We start from the raw sequence: 24,071 nt of genomic DNA on the forward strand, positions 1-24,071 counted from the left end.
CATTTATTTATTTTTTGGTGGTACTGGAGGTGGAACCTAGAGGCTTTCTACCTCTGGGCTATACTCCCAGACCTTTTTTTATATTTTATTTGGAAACAGGGTCTCACTAGGTTGTTGAGAGCCTCACTAAGTAGCTGAGGCTGGCTTCGAACCTGTTCGATCCTCCTGTCTCAGCCTCCCAATCGCGGGGATTACAAGCGTGCACCACCACACCTGGCTTAAACATAGACATTTAAATAAATCTTTAAAGCAAAAACATTTCAGTGAAAATTAAGTTATTGTTCTCCACCAATTTAACTGGTATGGTTTCCATACTAATCTACTGCTGTGTTTCTTATGTTTATTTCCTGTTTCCTAAATGTTTCTTTAAAAAGTTTTTTAACCTGGGTGTTTGTGTCCGTGGACCCCTTATAGTTTTATGAAATGTAGTGTGTATTGGAGGGAATGGCTATTTATATTTAAATCAATTATGCTCAAGAGAAGATTAAAAGCAGGTTCTCATTACTTGGAGCATAGAGTTTCCAGGGTTAATCTCTATTGAAGCTCATTCAGTAGATTCCTACATCCAAGATAAGTCAAGCAAAGGCCTCTGTTGCTCCTCTCACATTCCTATGTATAATAAAGTGTTTTTGCAGCAACCTTAACTATTATATCTAGGGGTCTTCTATTCATTTTACTACCTTTTAAGAGAGAAGTAGTTTTGAATTGTTCAAATTTTAGGCAATCTTATGTGCCTGTGGTCTAAACATTATTGTGCATTGTCTCAGCCATTTGCTATGTATCCTTTAGCAACTGCTTCAGTTAATAGACACTTTACAAGCTGCTGAAGAAAAGTTTTTGTAATGACAGTTATTCACCTCTTAATAATAACTATGTGTTCCTTAGTTTTTATTCTTATTTGATTAAGACATTAATGATGATAAAATGAACTTTAGTATATTGGTCTACCTCTAAAAGTCTGTTTTAAGCTGGGCGTGGTGGCGCACACTTGTAATCCCCGCGCTTAGGAGGCTGAGACAGGATTGCATAGGTTTGAATCCAGCCTCAGCTACTTAGTGAGGCTCTCAGCAACCTAGTGATACCCTGTTTCCAAATAAAATATATAATAGATCTGGGAGTGTATCCCAGAGGTAGAAAAGCCCCTGGGTTCCACCTCAAGTACCACACAAAAAAAGTCTGTTTTAAAATGTAATTATCTTTATAGGGTAAGGAGTGGGATAGGAATTTGCTTTTGTTTGCATATTTACTTGTACCTTTCAAGTATTTTCTATTCAACTAAAAATATAAATAATATGAATAAAATAGCAAGACAATATAATCTCTGATGGAACTTGATTATAAAAGCATTTCTCCCGTTAAAATTCCACAATATTTATTTGAGAATATTATCAATGTATAATTAAAATAATATTCAGAAAGAAAATTTAAAGGAATCAATTGATAGAAGGCCACTGTAGTGATTAATTCATTTAAACAAAATAAAACAACTTCTGGGTCAATCATCTCTAATAAGTCTGTTGTAGTCTATAAATGAATTCATTTCTAGTGACAAATGGTGTTTTTATAATAATATAGACATTTACAGTAAAATTTAGAGCATGATGGGAAATACAGTTATGTTTATTTTTAGAGGAGCAACTGTATTCCACAAATATAACTTAATGCGATGTTAACCTCAAAAAATCAGATCGTTTATTACTTTATAAAACCTTCACCCCTACTTTACCCCCAAACTTCTTGGCTATTTCTTTTAAAATATGGAGGTAGAGACAAGATTCTCAAATTCAAAACAAAGTAACAAAAAGCAGCTAGTACTTTTTTCTCACTCATCTAGTGGAGTATTATCACATTTCCAAGTAATCTGTATCCAAGTGCAGTAACTGCTTAGGACTCTAAGGGCCGCTGTTCACCTACTTGGAGAGAAATGCAACTGAAAGGCCATGAGATTCTCAGGGCTCCTGCATCACAAAGACTCGCAGATCCCACAGACCAACTGCTGGGCTGCAGCGAAAGTCTGTCCCTATATTTGGGGCTCTCCGGCTTTCTGTAATACCAAGATCTCCAAAAACAAGACACATTTTCAGTGAAGATTCTGAAAGGATTCTGTAGCGAAAGAACAATGGCCGCTCCAAAGAATCACCAGGGATCCGGCAAGCTGGTCCTGTTTTGTGCGCTCCTGGGGACACTGTGGGAGATCGCGACAGGGCAGATTCGCTACTCGATTCCAGAGGAGACAGATAAAGGCACCTTCGTGGGCAACATCTCCAGGGAGCTGGGACTGGAGCCCCAGCAGCTGGCGGAGCACGGAGTCCGCATCGTCTCCCGAGGTAAAACGCAGCTTTTCTCTTTGAATTCGCCAAGTGGCAACTTAATCACCGCAGGCAGGATAGACCGGGAGGAGCTCTGCGGCCAGAGCGCGGGGTGTCATGTAAATCTTAACATCCTAGTTGAGGATAGAGGAAAACTCTTTGGGATAGAAATAGAGATAACTGATATTAACGATAACAACCCTAAGTTCCACGTTGACGATCTGGAAGTGAAAATTAATGAAATCGCAGCTCCTGGAACACGCTACCCCCTCCCAGAAGCTGTCGACCCGGATGTGGGCGTGAACTCCCTACAGAGCTACCAGCTCAGCCCCAATCGCCACTTCTCCCTGGACGTGCAGACCGGGGACGATGGGACTCTAAACCCAGAGCTGGTGCTGGAGCGCACCCTGGACCGGGAGGAAGAGGCTGTTCACCACCTGGTCCTCACCGCCTCGGATGGCGGCCACCCGCGTCGCTCTAGCACAGTGCGCATCCAGGTGACAGTGCTGGATACAAATGACAATGCCCCGGTGTTTGATCAACAGGTTTACCGAGTGAAAGTCCTTGAGAACGTGCCTCTGGGCACCCTGCTGCTCACAGTAAGCGCTAGCGACCCGGATGAGGGTGCCAACGCAAAAGTGGCATATAAATTCCGGAAAATTAATGAAAAACAATCGCTTTTATTCCAGCTTAATGAAAATACTGGGGAGATATCGGTAGCGAAAAGTCTAGATTATGAAGAATGCTCCTATTATGAAATGGAAATACAGGCTGAAGATGTGGGGGCACTTCTGGGAAGGACTAAAGTGCTAATTATAGTGGAAGATGTAAATGACAATAGACCTGAAGTGGCCATTACATCATTGCTTAATCCAGTATTGGAAAATTCTCTTCCTGGTACAGTCATTGCTTTCTTGAATGTGCATGATCGGGACTCTGGGAAGAATGGACAAGTTGTTTGTTATACACATGATAACTTACCTTTTAAGCTAGAAAAGTCAATAGATAATTATTATAGATTGGTTACAGAGGATTATTTGGACAGGGAGAAAGTCTCTGCTTACAATATCACAGTAATAGCCTCAGACCTAGGATCCCCACCTCTGTCTACTGAAACTTATATTACCCTGATTGTGGCAGACACCAATGACAACCCACCAACTTTCCCTCATGCCTCCTACTCAGCCTTTGTCCTAGAGAACAACCCAAAAGGTGCCTCCATCTTCTCATTGACTGCATATGATCCCGACAGCCAGGAAAATGCACAGGTCACTTACTCTGTGACTGAAGGCACCATCCAAGGAGTGCCCCTGTCCTCCTATGTCTCCATCAACTCTGACACTGGTGTGCTTTATGCACTGCAATCTTTTGACTATGAGCAGATCCAAGACTTGCAGTTAACAGTGATGGCCAGCGACAGTGGAGACCCACCACTTAGCAGCAATGTGTCACTGAGCCTGTTCTTGCTGGACCAGAATGACAACACCCCCGAGATCCTGTACCCCACACTCCCCACAGATGGCTCCACTGGTGTGGAGCTAGCTCCCCGCTCTGCAGATCCTGGTTATCTTGTGACCAAGGTGGTGGCAGTGGATAAAGACTCTGGCCAGAATGCTTGGCTGTCATACCGCCTGCTCAAGGCCAGTGAGCCAGGGCTGTTCTCTATGGGGCTGCACACAGGTGAGTTGCGTACCAACAGGGCCCTGCTGGAAAAAGATGCGCTCAAGCAGAGCCTCGTGGTGTCTGTGCAGGACCACGGCCAGCCTCCCCTCTCAGCCACCATCACACTCACTGTGGCTGTGGCAGACAACATCCCGGAAGTCTTGGCCGACTTGAGTAGCATCAGGCCCCAGGGGGTCTCAGATGAGTCAGACCTCACGCTCCACCTGGTGGTGGCAGTGGCTGTTGTCTCCTGCGTCTTCCTGGCCTTTGTCATTGTGCTGCTGGCGCTCAGGCTTCAGCGCTGGCAAAAGTCTCGTCTGCTTCAAGCCTCTGGAGACGGATTGGCTGGTGTGCCACCCTCTCATTTCATGGGCATTGATGGGGTGCAAGCTTTTCTTCAGACATATTCCCATGAGGTCTCCCTCACTGCAGGCTCCCAGACAAGCAATGTTATCTTTCCTCAGCCCAACTATGCAGATATGCTTATTAGCCAAGGCAGCTGTGAGAAAAATGATTCTTTGTTAACATCCATAGATTTTCATGAATGTAAAGATGAAGCTGCTCAGGTAAGTTCAGTTCTTTGTTCAGTTTTATTTCTCAGAGGAGTTTTATTTTATTTAAAACTGTGTTTTTAAACATATTTTGAAGATAATTGAAAATAATTTTAAGGCATGTCACAAAGTTTTGTGTATGTGTTAGTGGTGATGCTCTAAAATTGAACTCTATACTGAGGACATGTGAGGCCCTGGGTTCTGAACAGCCAAGACCACACAGAAAAATTGAAATCTAATAGTCATTGTTTCATTTGCTTTCAAAGGGCTTGCATGAGATTGTGCCACCTTTTTAAACTTTCTAGTACTTTATTCCTATTATCACTCATTTAGTTAAGAATTTCTTATCCAGCCAGGCTGGTGGTGCATGCTTGTAATCCCAGTACTTGGAAGGCTGAGACAGAAGGATCATAGGTTTGAAAGCAGTCTTGGCAACTTAGGCCCTCTGCATTAATGAGACCCTATTTCAAAATAAGAAATAAAATTGGGTTGGGGATATAACTTAGAAGTAGAATGCCTCTGAGTTTCATTCCCAGTATCAAAAAAAAATAATTTGTCCCCCCCATGTACATACATATAGATACACACAGTAAGTTTTCTTTTTAACTTACATATTTGTTAAGTTAGGACTGCATAAAAATAATTGAGACTTCCAAATCCTTTCATTACCTTAGTAAAAGTAAACATGTCAGAATTTTAAGGATTGATCTGGGCATGGTAGCACATACCTTTAATCCCAGTACATGGAAATCACAGGTTCAAGACCAAACTCTCAGCAACCTAGCAAGACCCTGTTTCAAAACAAAAAATAAAAAAGGCTGGTGGAATAGCTTGAAGATAGAATGCTCCTGGGACCACAAAAATTTCTTAGGACCACAAAAAAATTTAAGGTTTGTCTTTCCTATATCTAGACTTTTGAAGATTCCTTTAAACATCTTTTGAACTCTGCTTCTCCATCAGTGTCCATAAATACTTTGCTACTTCTTACTATGTTTTAAAACATAAGCACATTTTAGAGAGTGCCTTTTGTTAGAAGGTGATCCATAAATGTTAATGATCTGTAGTTATGGTCACCCTCCCCCTGGATTTATACCAATGAAGATATAGAATCTCAAGCCTAGAGTGGGTATTGCCTCTCAAAAAATCAATGTCGGGGGTGGTAGCTCATGCTTGTAATCCTAGCATTCGGAGGCAGACACCTGAGGATCACAGTTCGCTGACAGCTACTTAGTGGACAGCTACTTAGTGAGGCCCTTCGCAACTCAGTGAGACTCTATTTCAAAAATAAAAGATGTAGGCCGGGTGTGGTGGTGCACACTTGTAATCCCCATGCTTGGGAGGGGGACCCGCGCTTGGGGGGCGGAGACATAAGGGTCTCGCAGTTTCGAAGCCATCCTTGCTGTCTTAAGAGACCCTGTTTCCAAATAAAATATAAAATAGGTCTTGGAATGTAGCCCGGAAGTAGAAGGGTTCCATCCCAGTACCACCAAAAAATAAATAAAATAATTTTTTTAAAAAAGATGTAGCTCAGAGGTACAATGCCCCTGGGTTCCAACTCCCGCAGCGCAAAAACAATAATACATATAAAAATCAATAAAATCAAGTCTAAAATAAAATTTCTTTTAAACTTTTGAAAATGAGTTTTGTAAAATACAGAACATTTTAAGTGAGTTTCAATGAACTTTTAGGTTGTATATCCATATCAAATGATAAGAGCTTAAGAATGTTGATTTTTAGAGGGAAAGTTTCCTGTACACAAATTCTAAACAAGCTAATTAATTCAATTAAAAATTATTCCATCTGTACTACAGATCTTCCATATTCCTTCTTATAGCATCTGTATAAAGCTAAGCCCTGATTTGACTATTTTTTTCAGTGCTAAGATCAATCCCGTAGCTTTTCAACATGCTAGTCAAGTTCTCTTATCATTGATCTACATCCACAGATAAGTCTTCTGTTGTTATTGAAAAGTGTATTTTCCAAATATTATGTAGGGTTCCATCCTCTGTTGCATATATGGTAGAATGGAAATTAACTTCTTTCTTTTTTTCAGTACTGGGGAATGAACCCAGGGGCATTCTACATCTGAGCGACACCCCCAGCCCTATTTTTTATTCTTTACTTTGAAACAGGGTCTCACTGAGTTGCAAAGGGCCTCACTAGCTGAGGCTGCCATCAAACTGCAGTAATCCTGTCTCTGCCTCCCAAATGCTGGTATTACAAGCATGCACCACCATGCCTGGCTCATACTTTCTATAGCCCCTGGGTGCACAGCCATTTGAAGAGAAAGCTATTGACCCTTATAATTTTATAGAGTAAGGAAATTTTCTCATAAAAAGAAAATCAAGCCAATTGTGGTGGTGCATGCCTGTAATCCCAGTAATTGCAAGGCTCAGACCGGAGGATTGTGGGTTGGAAACCAGCCTCAGCAACTTTAGCGAGGCTCTCAGCAGCCTAGTGAGACCTTGTTTCCAAATGAGAAATATAATTGGGCTATGGGTGTAGCTCTGAGGTAGAATGTCTCTGAGATTTTATTCAATTCCCAATACCACAAAGAAAAAAAAGAAAATAAAATCAAAATTTGCTCTTTAACATACTGCTTAAAAATTCAACAAATGAAGTAAAAAATTAGAACAAATATCACCATATTCAGTAAATTTATGTAAATAAATGCAATGCCCCAAAGTCACTACTTCAGTATAATGTAGGTACACAGAGAAATAATGCAATCTATTTGAATATCCCTTTGCAACTTTATAGCAGAATAAATAATTTTCCCAGTAACTTAAAGACTGAAGTAACAAAGAGTAGGATATAAGCCAAGTAATTTAGAGACATGAAGAGGGACTTGGCAAGTATATCTTAGCTACAATCTAGGAGTGTTTTTTTTTCTTTCTTTTTGCGGTATTAGGGATGGAACCCAGGGGCATTCTACCTCCAAGCTACACCCTTAGCCCGATTTTTTATTCTTTATTTTGAAACAGAGTCTGAGTTGCAAAGGGCATTACTAAGTAGTAGCTGAGGCTGTCTGCAAACCCTTTTATTCTTTATTTTGAAACAGAGTCTGAGTTGCAAAGGGCGTTACTAAGTAGTAGCTGAGGCTGTCTGCAAACCCTGATCCTCTCCTGCCTCCGCCTCCCAAATGTTGGTATTATAAGCATGCACCACCACACCTCGCTAGGGATGGTTTTCTTCTTGAAATGAAAACTTCTTGAAATAGAACAGTATAAATTATTTTTATAAAGGTAGTTTTGAGCTGGGGATCTAGCTCAATGGTAGAGCACTTGCCTACCATGTGTAAAGCCCTGGATTCAATCCCTAGTATTAGAGAGATAATAATATATGGAGGAGATGTTTGAGATTATACAGCTTTTACAAATATTTTTTTTCTTTTTTGCCATACCAGGGATGGAACTCAGGGGCATTCTACCTCCGAGCTACACCCTCAGCCCTATTTTTTATACTTTATTTTGAAACAGGGTTTCACTGAATTTAACAGGGCCTCACTAAGTAGTAGCTGAGGCTGTCCACGAATCGCGATCCTCCTGTCTCAGCCTCTTAAACGCCGGGATTACAAGCATGCACCACCACGCCATGCTACAAAATAATTTCTAACAGTATTTTCTCTAATATATGTGGTATGAAACATTAATTACCTAGAAATATTAGAGAAACATAGGAATTAATGAAAGAAGAATAAAAATAATTTCAGCATAACATAGCTAATAAAGAGAAATTAATTTGTGACATCAGTATACTATGAAGTCTCGGAAGGCAAAACCTCTATCCTAATATTACACCACTCACAAGGACAAATACTTGGTTCCAAGTAATAGTGAAAGAATGGACCAACATATGCAAATTTGTATAAAAACTCAACGTGCTATTTTAAAATTTTTTGAAACGAAAAAAGATGCCTGAAAGAACTTTAGAAGCAGAAGAGGCTGCATTTTCCTTATGTGGACTCTGGGCGCCGCTGTTGTCCAAAGAGGAGAGCTTGGCGCTCGCGATCTTCTCGCGCAACCGCAGCGCGCTTCCCAGAGCAGCTCTATCTCAGACTGTAAAGCGCCAGCCTTTACTAAAACTGCTTCTTCCTCCGAAAAAGAAGAATCATTTCGCGGTCTGCATCTGGAGCTAAAGCTCCTTCGGGGCCCCAGAGATCTGCCCTACGGAGGTCATTCGTAAGCCGGCGTCCCCAGGCTGGTGAGCAAGCCGAGGCGGGCTAGAGGGATGGGGACCGGCGCCACGGAGCGGGGCCGGGCTGAGAGGCGGCCGGAGGTGCTTGCTCCCTTCCTGCTGTCTTTGTGCTGCGCCGCGCTCGCCGAGCAGATCCGCTACAGGATTCCCGAGGAAATGCCCAAGGGCTCGGTGGTGGGGAACCTGGCCAAGGACCTGGGGTTCGGTGTCCAGGACTTACCGACGCGGAAACTGCGTGTCAGTTCGGAGAAGCCTTATTTCACTGTGCGCCCAGAGACCGGGGAGTTGCTTGTGAGCGACAGGGTGGACAGGGAGCAGATATGCGCGAAGAAGCCAGCTTGTGCTCTGGAATTTGAGGCTGTGGCTGAAAATCCCTTGAACTTTTATCACGTGAGTGTGGAGATCGAGGATATTAATGACCACACGCCAAAATTCACCCACAGTTTCTTTGAGCTACAAATAAGTGAGTCTGCACAGCCAGGCACACGCTTTATATTAGAAGTAGCGGAAGATGAAGATACCGCTTTAAACTCGCTACACGATTATAAACTATCGCTTAGCCCTAGCTTCTCAGTTTTAAATAAGGAGAAACAAGATGGTAGTAAATATCCAGAACTGATATTGGAGAAAGCTTTAGACCGGGAACAAAAGAGTTACTATAGTTTAATCCTGACTGCCCTGGATGGCGGTAACCCACCCCTAAGCGGGACCACCGAGCTGCGTATTCAGGTCACTGATGCCAATGACAACCCCCCGGTATTCCACCAGGAAGTTTACAGGGTCAGCCTTTCGGAAAACGTGCCCCCGGGCACCACTGTGCTGCAGGTGTCAGCCACGGACCAGGATGAGGGAATCTACTCAGAAATTACTTACTCCTTCTACAGACCCGGGCAAGTCTTTGGACTGAATTCAAAGAACGGGGAAATCACAACCGAAAATACACTGGATTTCGAAGAAAATAAGGAATATTCGATAGTAGTGGAGGGACGGGATGGTGGTGGACTGGTTGCACAATGTACAGTTGAAATTAGCATTCAAGATGAAAATGACAACAGCCCAGAGGTTACATTCCATTCTTTACTCGAAATGATTCTGGAAAACGTAGTCCCAGGAACAGTCATTGCCTTGATCAAAATACACGACAAAGACTCTGGGGAAAATGGGGAGGTTAATTGCCGATTAGAAGGAGAAGTCCCTTTTAAAATAATCTCTTCGTCTAGAAATTCGTATAAGTTGGTAACAGACAAAACCCTGGACCGAGAGCAGACCCCGGAGTACAACGTCACCATCACGGCCACCGACAAGGGCACGCCGCCGCTCTCCTCCAGCACGACCATCACCCTGCACGTGGGCGACGTCAACGACAACGCGCCGGTGTTCCAGCAGGCCGCCTACGTGGCCCACGTGGCGGAGAACAACGCGCCCGGCGCGTCCATCGCGCAGGTCAGCGCCTCCGACCCCGACCTGGGGCCCAACGGCCAGGTGGCCTACTCCATCGTGGCCAGCGACCTGGAGCCGCGCGCGCTGGCGTCCTACGTGTCGGTGGGCGCGCAGAGCGGCGTGGTGTACGCGCAGCGCGCCTTCGACCACGAGCAGCTGCGCGCCTTCGCGCTGACGCTGCAGGCGCGCGACCAGGGCGCGCCCGCGCGCGGCGCCAACGTGAGCCTGCGCGTGCTGGTGGGCGACCGCAACGACAACGCGCCGCGCGTGCTGCACCCCGCGCCGGGGCCCGACGGCGCGGCGCTCCTCGACACCGTGCCGCGCGCCGCCGAGCCCGGCTACCTGGTCACCAAGGTGGTGGCGGTGGACGCCGACGCGGGCCACAACGCCTGGCTGTCCTACCACGTGCTGCAGGCCAGCGACCCCGGCCTCTTCAGCCTGGGGCTGCGCACGGGCGAGGTGCGCACGGCGCGCGCGCTGGGCGACAGGGACGCGGCGCGCCACCGCCTGCTGGTGGCCGTGCGCGACGGCGGGCAGCCGCCCCTCTCGGCCACCGCCACGCTGCACCTGGTCTTCGCCGACAGCTTGCAGGAGGTGCTGCCGGACCTGCAGGACCGGCCGGCGCCCGCGGACGCCCAGGCCGAGCTGCAGTTCTACCTGGTGGTGGCGCTGGCGCTCGTCTCCGTGCTCTTCCTCCTGGCGGTGATCCTGGCCATCGCCCTGCGCCTTAGGCACTCCTCGGGCCGCGCGGCCTGGGGCTGCTTTCAGTCGGCTCTGGGCTCCAAGGCTGGACCCGTGGTTCAGCCCAACTACAGCGAAGGGACTTTGCCTTATTCCTACAATCTGTGCGTAGCGCAAACGGGAAAGACAGAGTTTAATTTCCTAAAATGTAGTGATCCGCTGAGTTCGGGACAAGACCTACTTTGCGGTGATTCATCTGGAGCCTTGTTTCCACTTTCTAATTCCAGTGAGCCAGCTTCCCATTCTGAGTCTCTAACACCGGTGAGTTCCATTTAAGTATCTATACCTTTTTAACATCCACACAACTGTTAATATTTACATATAAATTCAGTATATATCCAGATCCAGTACGTTGTCTTTTGGAAGTTATAACTTCCATTCTTCATGGAGAATCGTGAATTATGAGTATGTAACATAAAATAGATTCCAGGGATTATGAAGGTTTCAGAATTACAAAGTACTGAGAATAAACTTCACAAAACGATATGATGTTTTTCTCTTGCAAACCTATGAAATTTTCCCATTACAGTCTCATTTTTAACAAATTTAAATTTTATTATGTGTAAGTATTAAATTTAGAGTTATTTATTTCTTTTATAGAAAAAAAAAACTGCCACTAGGGATCTTTGTTCACTGATATCAAGTAGAGTTGCCATCCCTTTTACTTATTCATGTCTAGTTCCTAATACTTAATGGATTTACGATTTTTTTACTTCTCTAAAAATGTATAAAAATACTATGAATGTGTTTATCAATGAAAGAGACACTGAGCCGGGTGTGGTGGCTCATGCTTGTAATCCCCACGCTTGGGAGGCTGAGACAGGAGGATCGCACAGGTTCGAAGTCAGCCTCAGCTACTTAGTGAGGCTCTCAGCAACTTAGTGAGACCCTGTTTCTAAATAAAATATAAAATAGGTCTGGGAGTATAGCCTGGAGGTAGAAAGCCTCTGGATTCCACCCCCAGTACTACCAAAAAAAAAAAAAAAAAGAAAGAGACATTGAATGTATCAAATTCAAATAATTAAGTTCTTTTAGATTTTCTTGGATATAAAATCCTACAGAGCCGGGTGTGGTGGCGCACGCTTGTAATCCCAGCATTCGGGAGGTTGAGACCTGGAGGATTGCGGTTCGCAGACAGCCTCAGCTACTTAGTGAGGCCCTCTGCAATTCAGTGAGACCCGGTTTCAAAATAAATAATAAAAAATAGGACAGGGGGTGTAGCTCGGAGGTCAAATGCCCCTGGGTTCCATCCCCAGACCCGCAATAAATAAATAAATAAATAAATAAAATCCTACAGAAAATGTCTGACTCAATGGTAGAGCTTTTGCCTAACATGAATGAGTCCCTGGTTCAATTTCCAGCACTAAATAATAATAATTATTATTATTTTAATAATGGCATATCTTGATGGACATTCTGGAAACTTGCTTTTTCCTATCAATTTGATTCTTCCAAATACTATGTAAGCATTGGCATCATATATTCACATAGACAGCTAAACATTTTTTTGAAATAGAAAAGTTTAATCAGAAAATGTGAATTTTAAAAACTGTAATTCTGTTAACGTTTAGCAATATTAGTTTAAAAAAATACTATAACTTAACTGGGCTTGGTGGCGCACAATTGTAATCCCAGCATTATGGAGGCTGAGAATGGAGGATCGCGGTTTGTGGACAGCCTCAGCTACTTAGTGAGGCCCTCTACAACTCAGTGAGACCTGGTTTCAAAATAAAGAATAAAAATAGGGCAGGGGGTGTAGCTCGGAGGTCGAATGCCCCTGGGTTCCATCCCCAGACCCACAAAAACAACAACAACAAAAACAGAGGCGGAGACAGGAGGATCACACAGGTTCGAAGTCAGCCTTGTTGGCTTAAGAGACCCTGTTTCCAAATAAAAAATATAAAATAAGTCTGAGAGTGTAGCCTGGAGGTAGAAGGGTTCCATCCCCAGTACCGCCAATATATTTTATATATATATCACTTGTCTAAGATTTGTTTAAGATAGGCACATTGTGCATGCTTGTATTTCCACTGCTTGGGAGGCTGAGATAGGAGGATCACAGGTTCAGTGCTACCCTTGGCAACTTAGCAATTCTGTTTCAAAATAATAATAAAAGCTGGATGAGGTGGAATACACTTATAATCCCAATACTTGGGAGGCTGAGACAGGAAGATTGCAGGTTTTCAGCTAGCCTCAGCTACTTTGTGAGGCTCTCTGCAACTTGTTTCAGGACCCTTGCTTAGGCCCCCTGTTTCAAAATAAAGAATTAAAAAATAGGTGTAAGGATTCAGCTCAGAGGTAGAATGCCCCTGGGTTCAATCACCAGTACCACCAAAAAAAAAAAATCTGGATGTGGTGATGTATGCCTGTAATATCAGTACTTGGAAGGCTGAGATAGGAGGATCACAGGTTCAAGACCAGCCTTAGAAACTTAGCAAGAGCCTAAACAATTAAGTGAGACCCTGTTTCACAATAAAAAATAAAATAGGCCAGGGCTATAACTTGAAGGTAGAATGCCCCTGAGTTCAACTCCCTGTACCAAAAAATAACAATAATTAAAATACAGCTGGAGGCAAAATAAGGCTGGAAGGTGAATGCCCCTGGGTTCAATCCTCAAAACCAAAAAAAAAATATTTTATTTTGCCAGGTGTATGCCTGTAATCGTGGCTACTTGGGAGGCTGAGGCAGGAGGACTGTATGTTTGAGGCCAGCATGGGCTAACTTAGCAAGACCTTGTCTCAAAATAAGAAATTTTAGTAGGGTGTGGTGATGCATGCCTATAATACCAGTACTTGGGAGGCTGAGACAGGAGGACTACTAGTTCAAGGCCAGCCCCAGCAACTCAGCAAGTCCCTCTGCAATTTATTGAGACCCTGTTTCTAATTAAAATGGGGCTGGGGTGTATCTCAGAGATAGAATGCCCCTGGGTTCAATCTCCTGTCCTGAAAAGAAGACTGCATCTCTATAAAAAAGAAATTATAAAAATTTACATATCTACAGAAAGAAATGTAAAATTCTATCCAAAATAAAGTAACTTAGGTTGATATTAGGCAAAAAATATTATTTTAGTGCTTATGAAAAATTCATTCCATTTTATTTACAACTCAGATATCTACAAATGGTAAGTACTTTTGAAATATGAATATCAAAAGCAATTGAAAATACTCTAAAATCATAATTGGAAGAGAGTAGTGGGGTTTTTTAAATCAGCCATCTACAATAGAATGTTACATACCTCAGGGGCACAGTGACACGTGCCTGTAGTTCCAGGTCCTCAGGAAGTTGAGGCAGGACGATGGCTTGAGCCCAAGAGTGAGAAACATGGGGAGAACTAAAAAGAAAAAAAAAAAAAAACAGCAGCTGAGTATCTCAGTTGATGTAGTAACAGTTTAGGACTCTGAGCGCCGCTGTTCACCAACTATGGAAAATTCAGCGCTAGATTCAGATTTTCAGATCTTTACACAAAGCCTCTCATATCCCACAAACTGACTCCCGAGCTGCAACAAAACTCAACGTTTGATCTTGGGGCACCGGCTTTCTCCTAACGAAAAAGATAATCAGACTTTGAAGGAAAAAGAGAAGAACCTAATGAATCAACGTGCGCAGTAAGTATTCTCTGAGAAAAATCCGTAGCAAAGCAACAATGGCAGCTCCAACCAAATGCCAGCACAAGAGAGGACTGGTTCTGCTTTGTGCGCTCTTGGGGACGCTGTGGGAGGCCAGGGCCAGTCAGATCCGTTACAAGGTGCAGGAAGAGACAGAAAGAGGTTATGTCGTGGGCAACATCTCCAGGGAGCTGGGTCTGGAGCCCCAGCAGCTGGCGGAGCACGGAGTCCGCATCGTCTCCAGAGGAAGAGCGCAGCTTTTCGCCCTGAATCCAAGTCGCGGCAGCTTGGTCACCGCGGGCAGGATAGACCGGGAGGAGCTCTGCGGCCAGAGCGTGCAGTGTCTGGTGAACTTTAAAATCCTGGTTGAAGATAGAATGAAATTTTACGGAATAGAAATAGAAGTGAGTGATATCAATGACAATGCCCCAAAATTTGAAGCTGAAAATCTGGAAGTGAAAATTAATGAAATCGCAGCTCCTGGAACACGCTATCCCCTCCCAGAAGCTGTCGACCCGGATGTGGGCGTGAACTCCCTACAGAGCTACCAGCTCAGCCCCAATCGCCACTTCTCCCTGGACGTGCAGACCGGGGACGATGGAACTCTAAACCCAGAGCTGGTGCTGGAGCACACCCTGGACCGGGAGGAAGAGGCTGTTCACCACCTGGTCCTCACCGCCTCGGATGGCGGCGACCCGCGTCACTCTAGCACAGTGCGCATCCAGGTGACAGTGCTGGATACAAATGACAATGCCCCGGTGTTTGATCAACAGGTTTACCGAGTGAAAGTCCTTGAGAACGTGCCTCTGGGCACCCTGCTGCTCACAGTAAGCGCTAGCGACCCGGATGAGGGTGCCAACGCAAAAGTGGCATATAAATTCCGGAAAATTAATGAAAAACAATCGCCTTTATTCCAGCTTAATGAAAATACTGGGGAGATTTCGGTAGTGAAAAGTCTAGATTATGAAGAATGCTCCTATTATGAAATGGAAATACAGGCTGAAGATGTTGGAGGATTGAAAGGTCGGGCCAAAGTGCTAATTATAGTGGAAGATGTAAATGACAATAGACCTGAAGTGACCATTACATCGTTGTTTAGCCCAGTGAGGGAAGATGTACCTCAGGGAACAGTAATCGTTCTTTTCAATGCTCATGACCAAGACTCTGGGAAGAATGGTCAAGTTGTTTGCTCCATCCAGGAGAATATATTCTTTAAATTAGAAAATTCAATAGATGATTATTATGGATTGTTGACAGCCCAAACTCTTGACCGAGAAAAAGCTTCTGAATATAACATCACAGTGACAGCAACAGACAGAGGAATGCCACCCCTATCCACAGAAATTCACATAACCGTGTATGTGGCTGACATCAATGACAATCCTCCTGCCTTCTCTCAAACCTCCTACTCTGTCTACCTCCCTGAAAACAACCCCAGAGGCACGTCCATCTTTTCGGTGACTGCACATGATCCTGATGACAATGAAAATGCTAGGGTTATATACTCTCTGGTGGAGGACACCATCGAGGGGGCTCCACTCTCTTCCTATATAGCCATTAACTCTGACACTGGCATGCTGTATGCCTTGCAGTCCTTTGACTTTGAGCAGCTTCGCAATCTGCAAATGCAGGTAAGGGCCAGCGACAACGGCAACCCACCCCTCAGCAGCAATGTGTCACTGAGCTTATTTGTGTTGGACCAGAATGACAACACACCTGAGATCCTATACCCCACCCTTCCCACTGATGGCTCCACTGGTGTGGAGCTGGCTCCCCGCTCTGCAGAGCCAGGATACCTGGTAACCAAGGTGGTTGCAGTGGACAAGGACTCAGGCCAGAACGCCTGGCTGTCCTACTACCTGATCAAGGCCAGTGAGCCAGGACTGTTCTCGGTGGGGCTGCACACAGGTGAGGTGCGCACAGCAAGGACCCTGCTGGACAGAGATGCACTCAAGCAGAGCCTCGTGGTGTCTGTGCAGGACCATGGCCAGCCCCCTCTCTCAGCCACCATCACACTCACTGTGGCTATGGCCGAGAGCATCCCTGAAGTCCTGGCCGACTTGGGCAGCATCAAGACCCCCGCCGACCCTGATGATTCGGACCTCACTCTGTACCTGGTGGTGGCATTGGCCACGGTCTCCTGTGTCTTTCTGGCCTTTGTTCTTGTGCTGCTGGGGCTCAGGCTGAGACGCTGGCACTTATCACACCTACTCCAGGGTGAAAGTGGATTGGCTGGCATGCCTACCTCGCACTTTGTGGATGTGCAGGGGGTAGAGGCTTTCCTACAGACCTATTCACAGGAGTTTTCTCTCACTGCTGACTCTCGGAAAAGCCACCTGATCTTCCCCCAGCCCAACTATGCAGACACACTCATCAGCCAGGAGAGCTGTGAGAAAAAGGAGCCCTTGTGTAGTTCAGTTGATTCCAGATTCCATATAGAAGATACTCCTTCAGTTCCTGTGAGTTGTATTTCTTTTCTTTACTATCTATGGCAGTTAGCTTTCTCATTAGGTGTTCGTATTTAAAGTTTCACTAGTTGATATTAATACCTCACAATCTAAATTTTCACTGAACCTAATATTTGCTGCAATATCCAAAGAAGGCATTTACTGGTTACATCACTGATAGATTTTTTTTTCTCATAATCCTTAATCTAGTGTCAACAGAAACCACTTTTTTCATGCGGTATTGCTCGCTATCCTGCATGGATATGGTCTATCTGGGTGGGGTTGCTTAGCTGGCTAAGTGGTACACTACTAACTCTCCAGCTAAATTTCTTTTTTCTTGAAGTTTATTGGTGGTTGGTATCTCTGATGCCCACATTGTGAAACTTGTACCTCTAAAACCATTTCTACAATGCTATTTTGTTAAAGTAAATTAATTCAAAGTAAATACCTTTTTCTTAGAGGAAACAACTGAATGCCCAGATTTACTGCTTCTACTCTTCTGGTTTTAATGACAGAAACAACCCACTGAGCAATGTTTTTATCACAAGTCTGTAGAGACTGTAGTTAAAGATCTTTTCTGAGAAATATTCAGACTTCAGTTATCCATTTTCAAACTCTAGTGAAGCATTTTCAATACTTTTAATATAAGCACAATGACACACTCTTGTAATCTAGGCATGATGGCACATGAGACAGGATAACTGAAGGTTCACAGCCAGCCTCAGCAACTTAGTGAGGCCAACCACAACTTAGTGAGACCCTGTTTCCAGATAAAAATAAAATAGGCTGGTCATATAGCCTAGAGGTAGAATATCCCTGTATTCAATTCACAATACTACAAAAAATTATTTAAAAATGAAAAGTGAATTGTTCTTTAATCTCATCCTCCTTCAAAGATTTTAATTTTCTGATGCTGTGATGTCAAATTATGGAAAGTGGTTTGGCATTCTTCTTTTCTATAGAATATGCTTGCTCAAGGGAAGTTTTAAGACCAAATAATGAGAGGACAAAATAAAAGGAATAAATAATTATTCTTCAGCTTTATGTTACTTCTGGCTCAACTCTTCAACCTTTCCAGGTAGAAGGAAACCAGGGTATAGTATATGCTAGGAAAATATTCTCAGAAAATGCTAGGGAGATTCTAAAACTATTTTACTGGATTTTAGTTATAAGAATAATGTATTATTTTATGTGATTTTAAACATAATATTAATTTTCAGGTAATAAATGACATTCCAGAAGACCACTTGAAAGTAAGATTTGAGCTGGACATGGTGGCACATACTTGTAATCCTGGTACTTGGAAGACTGAGACACAGGGATTGCAGGTTCTGGGCCAGCCTCCGGAACCTAGGAAGGCTCTCAGAAACTTAGTGAGACCTTGTTTCAAAATAAAAGAATAAGATAGGAGGTGGGCGTGGTGGTGCATGCTTGTAATCCCAGCATTTGGGAGGCTGAGACAGGAGGATTGCAGTTTGCAGACAGCCTCAGCTACTTAGTGAGGCCCTTTGCAACTCAGTGAGACCCTGTTTCAAAAATAAATAGTAAAAAAGGGCTGAGGGTGTAGCTCAGAGGTAGTATGCCCCTGGGTTCCATTTCCAGTACCACACACAAAAACAAAAGAGATACCAGTACCAGAAAAAAAAAAAAGATAGGGCTGGGGTATGGCTTAGAGGTAGAATGTCCCTGTGTTTCATCCCCAGTACCACACAAAAAATGAAAATATTTGAAATTGAATCAAAATTCTATTCTAAAAATGTGATACATCATTGATGAATGCTGGCAATTCTGTGGAAATAATGAATTATTTGTCTTTGTAATTTTTCAAATGTCTATTGTTTATAAGAAAATAACATGTCTGTGATCCATTATGTACCAACTTTTAATTATTTCAGACACTCTCTTCTTAATCTAGTAGGGAAAAGTAAAGCACTGTTTGGGTCATATTTTAATGTAGTAGGAAATTGTCATTTTAAATTACTGTCCTGGAGCCGGGTGTGGTGGCACTTGTAATTCCAGTACTTGGGAGGCTGAGATAGAAGGATACCTGATTCAAAGTCAGCCTTGGCAACTATTGAGGTGCTCAGAAACCTAGTAAGACCCTGTTTCCAATTAAAGAAATAAAAGCTAGGGGTGTATCTTGGAGGTAGAATGCCTCTAGATTCAATCCCCAATACCAAAAAATAAAAAATACTGTCCTGGGATAAGTATTCATAAATATTAAAATGTGTTAACTTGGGGAAAACATAATAATTGATTCTGATGTCCTAGGAGGTAACTACTATTGTATGCTACAGAAATATCACTTGCCTTTAAAACCAGAGTGCAAGGTTCATTGGATGGATGGATGGATGGATGGATGGGTAGAATATGGCAAATGCTGAATTCTAGTTATCTTAAACTATGTAGAAATGATTTTGCATTGGCAACAGTTTAGAGAACGTAACAGATTAGAAGACACACACCTTGATTTTAATGTCTTATACTTGAGGATTGATAATTGATATATATATATATATATATCTCAGATTTTCTTCAGAGTAATTGGAGAGAGTGCAGTATATATTAAACACAGGCTGTCCTTATGTTGGTCATTGTTGAATCCAGCTGATGAGTAGATGAAAGTTCACAATATAATACAGAATACTACCTCGTAAGTTTAAATTAACCACAAAAATTTAAACACAATATGTAAGTATCCACTATAATGCTATTGTGAGACTAAAACTTGCGGCTAATAAATAGTTGCGTTTACAAGAGTAATGTATTTTGGAATTAAAGATTTCAAAGCAAGCCAATCTGCAGTTCCATACGGAACCTCTGGGCGCCGCTGTCGGCCAGTACAGAGCAAGCACCAACGCCCGCGATCTCTCAGCCTCTTGCCTGGGTTTCCTGCGCAGCCACCAACACACACACACAAGGAAACACTCTCACTGATGGAGAATACAAACACGGATTCCCAGCCCCGAAACTGGGTTCCCCCGGTCCTGGGCCGAAAGCTCCTCCAGTGTGGTAGATCGCCCCTTCTCCAGCTGTGAGACCCGGGCCCAGTGAGGACCCGAGCGAGCCATGGGAGGGAGCTGCGCGCAGAGGCGCCGCGTCGGCCGCGGGCAAGTACTGTTTCTCTTCTTGCTGCCTTTGTTCTACCCCGCGCTCTGCGAGCCGATCCGCTATTCGATTCCCGAGGAGCTGCCCAAGGGCTCGGTGGTGGGGAACCTCGCCAAGGATCTGCAGCTCAGTGTGCTGGACGTGTCGGCTCGGAAGCTGCGAGTTAGCGCAGAGAAGCTGCACTTCAGCGTAGATGCGGACAGTGGGGACTTACTTGTCAAGGACCGCATAGACCGCGAGCAGATATGCAGAGAGAGGAGAAGATGTGAGTTGCAGCTGGAAGCTGTGGTAGAAAACCCTTTAAATATTTTTCATATCATTGTGATGATTGAGGATATTAATGACCATGCTCCTCAATTTGATAAAAAGAAAATACATTTAGAAATTTTAGAATCTGTATCCACTGGGGTGCGAATACCCCTTGATCCTGCCATTGACTCCGATATAGACCTAAACTCAATTCAGGATTATCAGATAAGCCCTAACCCCCATTTCTCATTAATAGTTCGAGTTAATTCTGATGGTGGCAAATATCCAGAGTTGTCTCTGGAGAAACTCCTAGACCGGGAAGAGCAGAGATCTCATCGCTTGATATTGACTGCCTTGGATGGAGGGGACCCGCCACGAAGTGCCACGGCTCAAATAGAAATCTTTGTGAAAGACACCAATGATAACCCCCCTGTGTTCAGCAAAGACGAATATAGAATCAGTCTCAGTGAAAATGTGCCCCCAGGGTCTCCCGTGTTGCAAGTGACGGCTACTGATGAGGACGAGGGAATCAATGCAGAGATAAACTACCACTTCCGGAGCACTGCCCAGAGCACAAGGCACATGTTCTCACTGGATGAGAAAACAGGTATGATTAAGAATAACCATTCACTGGATTTTGAAGATATAGAAAGATACACTATGGAAGTGGAAGCAAAAGACGGAGGTGGTCTCTCTGCCCACTGCAAAGTTATCATAGAAATCCTAGATGAAAATGACAACAGCCCAGAAGTGATCATCACTTCTCTCTCTGATCAAATTTTGGAGGATTCGCCTCCAGGAACGGTTGTTGCTCTTTTCAAAACACGGGACCGAGATTTCGGGGGAAATGGAGAAGTCACATGTAAAATAGGAGGAGACCTTCCTTTCAAGATTTATTCTTCTTCTAATAATTACTACAAACTGGTGACTGATGGCACCCTGGACCGAGAGCTGACCCCGGAGTACAACGTCACCATCACGGCCACCGACAAGGGCACGCCGCCACTCTCCTCCAGCACGACCATCACCCTGCACGTGGGCGACGTCAACGACAACGCGCCGGTGTTCCAGCAGGCCGCCTACGTGGCCCACGTGGCGGAGAACAACGCGCCCGGCGCGTCCATCGCGCAGGTCAGCGCCTCCGACCCCGACCTGGGGCCCAACGGCCAGGTGGCCTACTCCATCGTGGCCAGCGACCTGGAGCCGCGCGCGCTGGCGTCCTACGTGTCGGTGGGCGCGCAGAGCGGCGTGGTGTACGCGCAGCGCGCCTTCGACCATGAGCAGCTGCGCGCCTTCGCGCTGACGCTGCAGGCGCGCGACCAGGGCGCGCCCGCGCGCGGCGCCAACGTGAGCCTGCGCGTGCTGGTGGGCGACCGCAACGACAACGCGCCGCGCGTGCTGCACCCCGCGCCGGGGCCCGACGGCGCGGCGCTCCTCGACACCGTGCCGCGCGCCGCCGAGCCCGGCTACCTGGTCACCAAGGTGGTGGCGGTGGACGCCGACGCGGGCCACAACGCCTGGCTGTCCTACCACGTGCTGCAGGCCAGCGACCCCGGCCTCTTCAGCCTGGGGCTGCGCACGGGCGAGGTGCGCACGGCGCGCGCGCTGGGCGACAGGGACGCGGCGCGCCACCGCCTGCTGGTGGCCGTGCGCGACGGCGGGCAGCCGCCCCTCTCGGCCACCGCCACGCTGCACCTGGTCTTCGCCGACAGCTTGCAGGAGGTGCTGCCGGACCTGCAGGACCGGCCGGCGCCCGCGGACGCCCGGGCCGAGCTGCAGTTCTACCTGGTGGTGGCGCTGGCGCTCGTCTCCGTGCTCTTCCTCCTGGCGGTGATCCTGGCCATCGCCCTGCGCCTTAGGCACTCCTCGGGCCGCGCGGCCTGGGGCTGCTTTCAGTCTGCTCTGGGCTCCAAGGCTGGACCCGTGGTTCAGCCCAACTACAGCGAAGGGAGTTTGCCTTATTCCTACAATCTGTGCGTAGCGCAAACGGGAAAGACAGAGTTTAATTTCCTAAAATGTAGTGCGCCATTGCATTCCACTCAAGATACAGGTGACAGTAATTCTCCTGGGGCCTTAATTCCACTTCACGATGGGGATGATTTGACTTCACACCCTGAGACTCTAACACTGGTGAGTTTCATTTTTTGTGTCTTTAATATTTAGTTTATCATATTCAAGCATACTACATTTTTACAACTAGGGTTATATTTGAAAAATCTATAGCTAATTGCCATCTTAGTGTTCACTTCTTATTATCTATTTTTCAAGACTTATTTGGCTTGTAAGTTGTTCTATTATTTGCAGAAAAATACCACCAAATTGGAAATAATATTGTCAAGCTCTGTTGAACAAACAGAAGCATAAGTCTTGGCTTCTCACCACATAACCTATATAACCTAGTCACATATACTAAGACTTAAAACTAATTTCCCATATGCGGGGGGGTGGGGGGTGTCTGTGTGTCTTTGTGTGTGTGAGAGAGAGACAGACAGACAGACAGACAGACTGACTCTGTATTGAACCCAGCTCTTTGAACAAGCTAGGCAAGCTCTCTACTGCTATTTATATGCTTTTAAAGCTTAAAAATATTCAAGTATGGCCAGGCATGTTGGCACATGCTTGTAATCTCATTACTTGGAAGTCTAAGACAGGAGGATTGCAGGCTCAAGGACAGCCTCAGTAAATAGACTCTCATCAACCTAGCAAGATCCTGTTTCTGTTTGGAAACAGGGTCTCTTAAGCCAGTTGCTTAAGTATAAAATAGGTCTGGGAGTGTAGCCCAGAGGTAGAAGGGCGTCCAGAAACCCCAGTACCACCAAAAACAAAAACAAAAAAAAATAAATAATAAAATAGGTTGGGGTGTAGCTTGGAGGTAGAATGCCCCAAGTTCAATACCCAGTATCACAAAAAATTCAGGTATGCATTAATATAAAACTAGATGCTCCTTCCAAAAAAACACCACAAATAACCTGTAAATGTCTTTTAATCTCTTTTCATTAATTTTACTTATTGTGGTGCCAGATAAAATCTTTATTCATTTCAGTAATTTGCTTCAACTGTAAGTGTGTGGTGTGGGTATGGTCAGAAGGTCCATAAACTCTGCAAGAGTATACAAGGTTATATATGTGTCCATTTTTCTTGGGAGAGAATTCAAAGCTTTCTTCATATTTCCAAAATTTTTATAGTCTCCAAAACTTAGGGCTGAGCACCTATAGGGATTTTTCTCTTCTGCCTGTGGTCCTTCTGGTTTTCTTCTTTATTTGTGGTTCTTACCTTTTCTTGGAGCACAAATTGAACTCTTTCTCAATCTCCTTCCAAAGAAATTACCAAGAAAACAAATGAAATGCAATTGCCTTTTGTTTAGTCTCTGTCTCTGACTTAAGATCTTTGAAAGAAAAAAAGAAAATCTTTGAAAATTTTCGCCCTTGGGTTCATAGTGACAAACACTTTTGAATAGTATGTTTCCTGCATGAAAGAAGTGAGCCTCTAGGCTTTCACATTTGAGGAAAGAACTGCCGTGATGAGGGTGCACAAATACAAGTATGTGAACCACTTCCATTGGGCTTCTGTTTAAACTAAGAGAAGAGATTATATTGGCATCAGTGCCCTAATGAAATAGGACATTTGATATAAAATTTCCTTAAAGCTGGGCATAGTGGTGCATGTTTGTAATCGCAGTACTTGGGAGGCTGAAACAGGAGGATCACAGGTTGGTGGCCAGCCTCAGCTACTTACTGAGGCCTTCCACAACTTAGCAAGACC

General features: G+C 44.7%; 1 protein-coding gene across 15 annotated transcripts in view; it reads left to right on the forward strand.

Annotated features, from left to right (window-relative positions):
* The window catches only part of LOC308274983 (protocadherin gamma-C4), a gene marked incomplete at both ends in the record, with an annotated part of 798,148 nt that overhangs the window by 674,763 nt on the left and 99,314 nt on the right, over positions 1-24,071 (forward strand). The window contains one exon of one of the 15 annotated variants that reach the window (XM_080712994.1): positions 4,388-4,537. The exons of 9 other annotated variants lie outside the window; for them this stretch is intronic. In XM_080712994.1, the coding sequence (XP_080569120.1) occupies positions 4,388-4,537 (150 nt within the window). Of the gene's footprint in view, positions 1-2,095; positions 4,538-8,752; positions 11,162-14,543; positions 16,965-20,021; positions 22,440-24,071 lie in introns of those variants that run through there. 5 more of the 15 variants (XM_080712995.1, XM_080712989.1, XM_080712991.1 and 2 more) reach the window with 5 other exon arrangements.

This window comes from Muscardinus avellanarius, assembly GCF_963383645.1.
Source record: "Muscardinus avellanarius genome assembly, chromosome: 1".
Classification (NCBI taxonomy): domain Eukaryota; kingdom Metazoa; phylum Chordata; class Mammalia; order Rodentia; family Gliridae; genus Muscardinus; species Muscardinus avellanarius.